This window comes from Anopheles coluzzii, chromosome 3 (assembly GCF_943734685.1).
Source record: "Anopheles coluzzii chromosome 3, AcolN3, whole genome shotgun sequence".
NCBI classification, from domain to species: Eukaryota; Metazoa; Arthropoda; class Insecta; order Diptera; family Culicidae; genus Anopheles; species Anopheles coluzzii.
In genome coordinates this window covers 64215068-64226412 of record NC_064671.1, presented here as the reverse complement: position 1 = coordinate 64226412, position 11345 = coordinate 64215068, and the positions used below count along the sequence as shown (strand labels likewise).

At 47.7% G+C, this 11345-nt stretch overlaps 1 protein-coding gene across 1 annotated transcript; it reads right to left on the bottom strand.

Annotated features, from left to right (window-relative positions):
• Positions 1-8131: 8131 nt before the first annotated feature.
• LOC120959593 (angiopoietin-related protein 7-like) lies at positions 8132-11067 on the bottom strand. Its single transcript, XM_040383087.2, has one exon. The coding sequence runs from the start codon at positions 10414-10416 to the stop codon at positions 8944-8946; it is 1473 nt and encodes a 490-aa protein (XP_040239021.2). The 5' UTR covers positions 10417-11067; the 3' UTR covers positions 8132-8943.
• Between the last annotated feature and the right edge of the window lie 278 nt (positions 11068-11345).

The window sequence follows — 11345 nt, the reverse complement described above, 5'->3', positions numbered from 1 at the left end:
ACGGCTTCTTGCTATATGCGGATGACGTTAAAATTTGTTTTCCTGTATCTTCTACAGCTGATTGTCTAGTCCTTCAATCCTGGCTCTTTAAATTCTCTACATGGTGTGCTTCTAACGGTTTAGTCCTGTGTCCTGAAAAATGTTCTGTCTTGTCTTTCTTCCGATCCTCTACAAGTATAACTCATGCTTATAGTGTCTGTGATGCCCCTATTCCCCGTGCGTCCTTGTCTAAGGATCTTGGCGTCTTCTTTGACCCGAGTCTTTCTTTCAAGGAGCACACGGACTATGTCGTCAACAAGGCCAACAAAAGTCTTGGTTATATTTGTCGCATGTCCACTGAAATTCGTGATCCTTTTTGTCTTAAGTCCCTTTATTGTTGTTGGGTCCGTTCCGTACTAGAATATGCCTGTGTCATCTGGTCTCATGTCCAACTATCTCTGCTCCAAAGGATTGAGAGGATCCAGAGACGTTTTACAAGGATCGTATTTCGTAGGTCGCTGGGTCATCACTCTATTCCGCTTCCTTCGTATGACGATAGATGCACTCTATTAGGCCTTGCCAAGTTGGAGCACCGCGTCTCGGTCGCTCAGGCTTCTTTCGTCGCTGGCATATTGCTCAATACGATTGATACTCCTTCACTTCTGTCGCGCTTACATTTGTATGCACCTTGTCGCACCTTACGTTATCGTTTTCGTCTCCAGTTACCTATATGTCGTACACGTTTTGCTCGCAATGAGCCTTTTGTAAGAGCTATGTCGTCTTTTAATAGTACTTCTGATCTGTTCGATTTCAACATATCCTATCCTGTCTACCGATCCCGTCTTCGCTCCTTTTCCGTACCATAAACTCCTTCCAACTCCTTCGTGAATAATTGTATACTATAGTCAGTAAGCACTATTGTTGTAACCCAACGTGGCCGAGCAATTAATAAAATAAAAATAAATAAATAAATAAATACATAAATATAGACATCATTGGTCTGCGGCTCTTCTATGTAGCAGAAGCCTACCAAGGGATCGAGCAGGCGGTAGAGAGCCTCGGATTGCAGATAAACGAGGCAAAGACCAAACTGATGGTGGCAACATCAGCGGGCCCACCGATAAATAATCCGAATCTACGTAGGCGTGATGTACAGATAGGTAAACGCACTTTTGAAGTCGTCCCAGAATTCACCTATCTGGGGTCAAAGGTCAGCAACGACAACAGTATGGAAGCTGAGTTGCGCGCAAGGATGCTGGCTGCCAACCGGTCATTCTACAGCCTGAAAAATCAGTTCTCTTCAAAGAACTTGTCGCGACGGACGAAGCTGGGACTATATAGTACCTATATAGTACCAGTACTCACATACGCCTCTGAGACATGGACACTGTTCAAATCTGACGAAACCCTCTTAGCCGCGTTCGAGAGGAAGATACTCAGAAGGATACTTGGCCCCGTATGTGTGGAAGGACAATGGAAGCCTCTATAATGACGAGCTATACGAGATGTACGGCGACCTCACTGTCGCAAATTGAGGTGGCAAGATGGCGTGGAGGCGTCCGCCATTAAGGCCGGGATAACGGACTGGCAGACGAAGGCGCGAGACCGTGAGCGGTTTCGGATACTCCTGAGGCAGGCCAAGACCTCAAAGCGGTTGTAGCGCCGGATAAGTAAGTAAGTATCAGGCGGGCTTCTGTTCTGTTGTCAGTGTTTGTAGCAATACCGCACTGATACGGGTATGGTCTGACGCCTCTCGAAGGCTAATATAGGATCTCCATGCCCTACTCCGACTCAATACGTCCACGGCGTACAGAACGGTAACATATTTCTCCAAATATCTGAGCTTGGGTATACGGGGAAACCCAACCCCTTGGGAAGATGGGCTATATGGCTAAATTGAGCGGGGGGGGATGACCAGCGTCTGTTATCCATGTTAGGGGCGGCTGGTTGCCCCTTCTGTCCTGGCATCCTACGGGACTTTAATCAGCTAGGATGCGTAGGCCCTACGACGATACTGGAGGTTGGGGGAGAGGCCTTGCAAGCCACCCCTGGAAAAACATAAACGCAACGAAAGGAAACCAAAGGATTTCGAACCGGACCTACCGATACCGACCCACGCAACCGAACAAGGCAAACGATTGGAAACTCGGAACATGGAACTGCAGATCTCTCACAGCACCCGGAAGTACCCGCATTCTTTCGGACGAGGTGAGGGCCCGTGGCTTCGGAATAGTAGCACTTCAGGAGACGCGCTGGAAAGGAGTGACGGAGCGTCCCTATCGTAGCGATTGCATGATCTACCAAAGCGGTGGTGAAAAGCATGAACTCGGTACGGCGTTCCTGGTCATAGGTGAGATGCGAAAGCGAGTGATCGGGTGGTGGCCGATCAATGAACGGATGTGCAGGTTGAGGATTCGTGGCAGGTTCTTCAACCTGAGCATCATAAATGCATAGTCCGCACCTTGGAAGCACCGATGACGATAAAGACAATTATTATACGCAGTTGGAGAGGGAGTACGACCGCTGCCCACAACACGACGTTAAAATTGTCATCGGGGATTTTAATGCTCAGGTCGGACGGGAGGAGGCATTTAAACCGACGATAGGAAGTTTCAGTGCCCACCGGCTGACCAACGACAACGGGCTTCGGCTCGTAAACTTCGCCTCCTCCAAGCACATGAACATTCGCAGCACCTTCTTCCAGCACGCACCTCGCTTCAGTTACACCTGGAGATCACCGCAGCAAACACTTTCCCAGATCGACCACGTTCTTATCGATGGAAGGCACTTCTCGGACATAATCGACGTAAGGACCTATAGAGGAGCAAACGTCGACTCAGACCATTTCCTGGTTATGGTTAAGTTACGCCAGAAACTGTGCGTGGCCAACAAACTGCGCTATCAGCGCACCCCAAGGCTCAACACAGACCGGCTAAAACAAGCTGTTGTGGCGAGGGACTTCGCAATCGCGCTTGGGGAAGCGCTGCCGGAGGACATCACTACCGAGGCGATGTCTCTCAATGACCACTGGCGCATGGTGGAGCAAGCCATCAGCAGCACGGCCGAGCGAACAATTGGCCGCGTGACCCATAACCAGAGGAAGGAATGGTTTGATGATGAGTGCAGGCGAGCACTCTCCGAGAAGAACGCCGCGCGGACCCGCATGCTCCAGCGCGAGACTCGGCAGAACGTGGAAGACTACAGACGACTGAGAAGGCAGCAGACCCTACTCTTCCAGGACAAGAGGCGCGGCTTCGAAGAGTCGGACGAGCAACTCATGCAGCAGCTATCCCAGTCGGGGGAAACTCGTAAGTTCTACAGGATGCTGAATGCGGCACGGAGCGGTTTTACTCCCATGACCGCTATATGCCGCAGTGAGGAGGGAGATATCCTGTCGGACGAGCGAGAGGTGATCGACAGATGGAAGTGCTACTTCGACAGACACCTGAACGGAGAAGATACCAGAGCAGACGCAGGAAGCAGAGGAGAGCAACCCTACGACAGCCAGCATGACAATGACGAAGTGCCCCCGCCATCTTTGGACGAAGTCATCAGCGCCATAAAACAGCTGAAATGTAACAAGTCAGCTGGCAGCGATGGTCTGGTGGCCGAACTGTTCAAGATGGGTCCGGAGAGGCTTGCCGTCACCATGCATCGGCTGATTGTTGAGATTTGGGATCAGGAAGAACTACCGGACGAGTGGAAACTGGGTGTCATACACCCAGTGTACAAAAAGGGCGACAGGCTGGACTGTGCTAACTCCCGGGCCATCACAGTCCTGAATGCTGCCTACAAGATCCTGTCCCGAATACTCTTCTGCAGACTTTTGCCTCTTGCTACAGATTTCGTCGGCAGCTATCAAGCTGGATTTGTTGGAGGCAAATCAACTACCGACCAAATCTTTACTCTACGGCAGATCCTCCAGAAGTGCCGAGAGCACCAAATCCCTACGCACCACCTGTTCATCGACTTCAAGGCGGCCTACGATAACATAGATCGGACCGAACTATGGAACACCATGCAGCAGCACGGATTCCCTGGGAAGCTGGTACGACTGTTGCGGGCCACTATGGACGGGGTGCAGTGCAAGGTGAGAGTGACGAACATGCTGTCAGAAGCGTTCGAATCTCACCGGGGTCTGAGGCAAGGGGATGGACTCTCCTGTTTGCTGTTCAACATCGCTCTGGAAGGTGTCATGCAAAGCGCGGGCTTCGACATCCGGGGCACGATTTTTACCCGAACTCTCCAATTCCTTGGCTTCGCGGATGACATCGACATCATCGGGCGAACATCTGCGGCGGTGTGCGAGGCAAATCAACTACCGACCAAATCTTTACTCTACGGCAGATCCTCCAGAAGTGCCGAGAGCACCAAATCCCTACGCACCACCTGTTCATCGACTTCAAGGCGGCCTACGATACCATAGATCGGACCGAACTATGGAACACCATGCAGCAGCACGGATTCCCTGGGAAGCTGGTACGACTGTTGCGGGCCACTATGGACGGGGTGCAGTGCAAGGTGAGAGTGACGAACATGCTGTCAGAAGCGTTCGAATCTCACCGGGGTCTGAGGCAAGGGGATGGACTCTCCTGTTTGCTGTTCAACATCGCTCTGGAAGGTGTCATGCGAAGCGCGGGCTTCGACATCCGGGGCACGATTTTTACCCGAACTCTCCAATTCCTTGGCTTCGCGGATGACATCGACATCATCGGGCGAACATCTGCGGCGGTGTGCGAGGCAAATCAACTACCGACCAAATCTTTACTCTACGGCAGATCCTCCAGAAGTGCCGAGAGCACCAAATCCCTACGCACCACCTGTTCATCGACTTCAAGGCGGCCTACGATACCATAGATCGGACCGAACTATGGAACACCATGCAGCAGCACGGATTCCCTGGGAAGCTGGTACGACTGTTGCGGGCCACTATGGACGGGGTGCAGTGCAAGGTGAGAGTGACGAACATGCTGTCAGAAGCGTTCGAATCTCACCGGGGTCTGAGGCAAGGGGATGGACTCTCCTGTTTGCTGTTCAACATCGCTCTGGAAGGTGTCATGCGAAGCGCGGGCTTCGACATCCGGGGCACGATTTTTACCCGAACTCTCCAATTCCTTGGCTTCGCGGATGACATCGACATCATCGGGCGAACATCTGCGGCGGTGTGCGAGGCAAATCAACTACCGACCAAATCTTTACTCTACGGCAGATCCTCCAGAAGTGCCGAGAGCACCAAATCCCTACGCACCACCTGTTCATCGACTTCAAGGCGGCCTACGATACCATAGATCGGACCGAACTATGGAACACCATGCAGCAGCACGGATTCCCTGGGAAGCTGGTACGACTGTTGCGGGCCACTATGGACGGGGTGCAGTGCAAGGTGAGAGTGACGAACATGCTGTCAGAAGCGTTCGAATCTCACCGGGGTCTGAGGCAAGGGGATGGACTCTCCTGTTTGCTGTTCAACATCGCTCTGGAAGGTGTCATGCGAAGCGCGGGCTTCGACATCCGGGGCACGATTTTTACCCGAACTCTCCAATTCCTTGGCTTCGCGGATGACATCGACATCATCGGGCGAACATCTGCGGCGGTGTGCGAGGCAAATCAACTACCGACCAAATCTTTACTCTACGGCAGATCCTCCAGAAGTGCCGAGAGCACCAAATCCCTACGCACCACCTGTTCATCGACTTCAAGGCGGCCTACGATACCATAGATCGGACCGAACTATGGAACACCATGCAGCAGCACGGATTCCCTGGGAAGCTGGTACGACTGTTGCGGGCCACTATGGACGGGGTGCAGTGCAAGGTGAGAGTGACGAACATGCTGTCAGAAGCGTTCGAATCTCACCGGGGTCTGAGGCAAGGGGATGGACTCTCCTGTTTGCTGTTCAACATCGCTCTGGAAGGTGTCATGCGAAGCGCGGGCTTCGACATCCGGGGCACGATTTTTACCCGAACTCTCCAATTCCTTGGCTTCGCGGATGACATCGACATCATCGGGCGAACATCTGCGGCGGTGTGCGAGGCAAATCAACTACCGACCAAATCTTTACTCTACGGCAGATCCTCCAGAAGTGCCGAGAGCACCAAATCCCTACGCACCACCTGTTCATCGACTTCAAGGCGGCCTACGATACCACGATACCACCCGACTGAAACGCGAAGCCGCTAGGATTGGATTGAGGATCAATGCGACGAAGACAAAGTACCTGCTTGCCGGGGGCTCTGACCGTGATAGAGCCCGACTCGGAAGCAGAGTATCAGTTGACGGCGACGATCTCGAGGTGGTAGAGGAGTTCTGCTACCTTGGCACGATCGTAACTTCGGACAACAACGTAAGCAGCGAAATCCGAAGGCGCATTGTTCAGGGAAATCGTGCCTACTACGGACTCCACAAACTCCTGCGATCCAGAAGACTCCAACAACACACGAAATGCGCGATATATCGCACACTGATACGTCCGGTGGTCCTCTACGGGTACGAGTCCTGGACTTTACTGACGGAGGACGCCAATGCACTCGCCATTTTCGAACGGCGGGTGCTAAGGACTATCTTTGGCGGTGTGTGCGAGCACGGCGTGTGGAGAAGGAGGATGAACCACGAGCTAGCTGAGCTGTTTGGCGGTGCAGACATCCTGACGGTCATCAAAGCCGGAAGGATACGCTGGCTGGGGCACGTGATGAGGATGCCGGACTCATGCCCCACCAGGAAGGTGCTCGTCAGCGACCCGTTCGGCACGAGGCGTAGAGGAGCACAGCGAGCTCGCTGGCTGGATCAGGTGGAGTCGCACCTGTCGGAGATCGGATGCAGCCGTGGTTGGAGGACTGCAGCCCAGGACCGAGTTTCCTGGAAACGAATTGGCGACCTGGCCATGTCTACGAGACGTGCTCATTGAGCAGGCCAAGAAGAAGAAGAACTTAAAGTGAGAAAATTATAAGAGTGCCTGTGCATATCAATCAATTGTGTTAACAATTAACGAAAACAAAATTCATTACTTGCACTCTCCATCGTTTGCTCTTTATCATCACTTGTTGTTTCTTGAACACCATGCAATCATCAAAGGCAACACGATATCATCGTCAATATTTTCACTTATGCGTGGATCTATTTCTGCTTTAAGGTTCGATGCGTCTACTAGTGCCTTGAAACTAAATTTTAACTAAATTTGATTCTTTTTGAATGGTAGCTGCTGATATAGGATCCAGGCTAGACAAAGAAAAAGGATTTGAAGAAAATTTGTGAAAACAGAATGTATAAATCCTCCAAGTGCAAATAATCCCTGAAGCAATTTCAATGTGACTAGCAGTGGAAAAGGAGTGTACGCTCTCTAAGCATGGATGAATTTGAAAATAACGGAGGATATAAGAACACTGCAAAACAGCACATGTTATGTACATGTGGCCAGCCGGCTCTGTCAATCAATTTACACTACAAACCATTAAAAGCACGTGATTTTATTCAGCTTTTATAGGGTTCTTTGCCGGGTGTTATTTTCAATCTTATTAGGCAGGCCTTTAGGCTTTAGGCCTTTCTGTGATTCATAGGAATGTTTTGGAATTGTGCATGCAGGTCAGAAATACAAAATACATCATGAATCAATACAATTATACTATTTTTTTTAAGTAATTGATTAGATGTGTATTTCTCTCACATCAGTTATTTAAGTGTCGAACATCTGCGTCGGCCAGGGGCCCCAAAAATGGCACCTACGCCCCGCTCACAAGTAAAATTACTACTCAATCCTTCTCTGGCTAGGACATTTAATACAATCTTCTGCTAGACGCTTCAATCAAGCCTCTACTTTCGTGTGACCGATTAAGGCCTTCACTCGTCTTAAATTGCCATTGCTAACTATCACACACAATCCAAAACATGGCCTTTCATGTAATATTAGATGGTGTTGTGGCCCTGCCGCACTCGTATCTTTCGCCATTATTTTCGCCTTTTGTGGACCATTATTTTTCGTTTTAAATTCGACTCGATGCGTATTCTCTCTAGGTATTTTCAATACATGTAATATTCCTCTTGATTTTCAACGTTAACGGTTAATGGTCATCGCACAATTGAGTATCTTCTTCTTCGTCAAACGCTGTCAAAATTTTTTTGTTGATGCCTGTAATGCAGAAAGAATCACCCTCTGAAATTTTAAAACTTTTTTACATTGACAATAGCACTCCGTTTGGTATTTTGCACTTACCTAGAGGCTGTAAATAAACTATCGGTACGGGAAGATGTGCATCATCTTCCCATGTTTGTCCTCACGTTTTCTTCAAAGCATCGTGTGTCCGGTACAACAATTCACTATATTTTAACTGGTTTGGGATATTTGATAAGCTCTTTCAACAAAATAATCGAGAAATGTATCCCACGGATAGTTATTGAACGTTTTACAAATGTAAACATTACGTTGCTGATCCAATGTTCTCCTTAAATCACAACACAATGGCGGCTCGATGTGGAGAAGATATTTACACTCACTCAAAAATCTGACCTCATCATGTTTTCATCATGTGAGCGGCTGTTGCCCGATCATCTCATTAGAGCAATCATCGGCGATAGATTTGCTCACCATACAAACAAAATCGTCGCCTCAGCGAGGGGAAAAAACAAGCTTGCTCAGTACGCAGGAGGAAACGATGATAGCCTCTCAGTATGTGTTGAAGCTGCTGTCATTGAGCTCGCCATAGTGAGAGCAGGCTGGATTGTTATCCGGGTAAGTCCACCTGATATATCAACTCACTTTGGGAAAAATGTTGCCTAGCGCTTTGTATGACTGGTTGTTAACACTCATAGTTTGGCTTGTAAAGACACGTGAACAATACCATATAACATTTATTTCAACAAATTACAAAACAATTTGATTGTAGTCAACTGTCGGTTACTCTTTGGCTTCGGAACGGGCATTTGTGTTCCAAAATATCTATTTATTTGATGGAAATTATACTTCACCAGCGTTTACGTCTCGCGAATCAACATTCTTGTGTATGCCAATCCTAATCTAAGTTTGTAATGGGACCAAACAATATTTTTTCCATCCACACTGTTCCTATAAAGTCCATTTAGATTTGAATCGTGACATTTGTTGTACCACCATGCTCCCTTATACCTGATAGCACAATTTGTATTTGGCGTTAAATCATTGTTCCGATCCTTTGTCACAAACTTCATGCCCTTGTGTACCAACAATGACTCTCCTGCCGTCCCAGTGTATGCTCCCAGCTTTGCTAACGGAAATTGCTCCTCCTCACTTCCGATCGCGAACTCATCATACCGTGCGTAAATGTAGTTTCCATCGAAGTCTTTCAGTTCCACCAGTAGCTCGTGCTTTCGTGCTGATGTCAAACGATGTAACTGCTCCAATCCGAGCCAAAACTCTCCATCCATGCTGCCGAATCCGTCCCGATACTCGGTCCATTTACGGAAAAAGTCCACCGATCCATCGTAACGGTACTGGAACACCAACCAACCTCCTCCGAAGGCAGTCTGTTCGCAGTATCCCAGAAATGGTTCATCCTTCTCTGTTGATTGTAAAATGTACTTGCCCGATTCCTTTGATGGCTCTTCCTTGCATGATCCCGATGAGATACTTTGGAGATACAAGCCTGAACTGGCTTTAAACCGAGCTAAATCATTATTTGAGGCAAGCTTTTGAATCTCCTGTTTCATCTTTTTTCGCTTGGCGTTGACTGTTTGCTCAGTGAGCATTTGGTTCAGCTGAGTCTTCACATTGGTGAGACTCTGGTCTATCGTTATTTCCTGCTGAATTATGCTACGAGTGACGCTGGCCAGTTTTTGCTCAACGATGTCTCGATCCTGCTTCATTTCAGCTTTCAATTCATTCCATTTGTCCTGTAGCATTTGATTCAGTAGAGTCTGCTGTTTGGTGAGATTCTGGTCCATCGTTTTTTCCTGCTGAATTATGCTACGAGTGACGCCGGTCAGTTTTTGATCAACGATTTCTCGATCCTGCTTCATTTCAGCTTTCATTTCGTTCCATTGAGTGTGCTGTTTGGTGAGATTCTGGACCATCGTTTTTTCCAGGTGAATTATGCTACGAGTGACATCGGCCAGTTTTTGCTCAACGATTTCTCGATCCTGCTTCATTTCAGCTTTCATTTCATTCCATTTGTCCTGTAGCATTTGATTCAGTAGAGTCTGCTGTTTGGTGAGAAGCTGGTCCATCGTTTTTTCCTGCTGAATTATGCTACGAGTGAGGCCGGCCAGTTTTTGCTCAACGATTTCTCGATCCTGTTTCACTGCCGCTTCCGCTTCGTTCCATTTGTCCAGTAAATGCTCTAGCTTCGTAATTATCATCTCAAACGCAAATACAGGTAATGTTGTATCTCGGATATTTCGATCGACACCACGCACTTTGGCTATTGAAAACAACGCAACCATTACAAGTACACCTATTTTAGTAACGTACATTGTGACCAGGATTCAACCACTCTGCTGACAAAGACTAAGCTAAAGCGGCTACAGTGACTTCTTTTTATATTGAAGTAGTGGAAAAGAATAACTTTACGTCAAAAAAATGATGAAGAAGCCGATCCGCATTGAAATGAAACAATGTATTTTTTGTTCAATCGCTGATAGCATTAAAACAAAACAGGCCAGCCTCATGATGCAAATGAAACTCGAGATTGCAAATTAAAAAAAAAAAACATCATTTTATGTTCGTCTGATTCAACAACAACAACAAGAGATACGAAAATCACACTCAATGGTAGCAGACGTAATAAATGGTTGTTAAATCTCTTAAAACCACAACACACATCATAGTTTCAGTCCATCAGCGTTAGCTCTGTGTCTTTTCTTCGTTTTTAGCAACGCTTGAATGCCCGCATAATCTTGCGTATTTATTTGATGGATTCTCCTGCTGATGGATGGAAGTCATTCGTTTGAAGATCTTTTATAAAATATTCGACTGCGGCTTCAGAATGTGCGAGAAAGCGTTGAGTTTTACTCGACGAAAATAAATAGTCACACATGGTGCTGATTTCAATACAAATACAAATGTACAAATGTTATATTTCATTGTAATTTTAAACTTTGAAAAGGACAGTGTAAGCACTAACTTCTAAACACTAATTCATCACGGTGTGTTAGTGTGTTGCGCACAAATTACGTCTTTACTATCTCGAGTTTGGCCAAGCATCTCTCGTTACAAAAAAGGCGAGAACGATAGTCGCAACCACGGAATCCCTTGCCTGGAGATCGGTACTTCATCGCTCACAGAACTGTCAAAAATATAACCAAAGTAGCAAATTCTCCTAAACCAAATGTTTAATTAGTTCAAAACCAAACAACACGAATTTAAGCTTCGTTCGATTTCTTCTTTGGACTTAGTTTACGTA

Excerpts from the sequence above, each read along its gene's own strand:
- LOC120959593 (XM_040383087.2), bottom strand. The coding sequence starts at position 10,416 with ATGTACGTTACTAAAATAGGTGTACTTGTAATGGTTGCGTTGTTTTCA.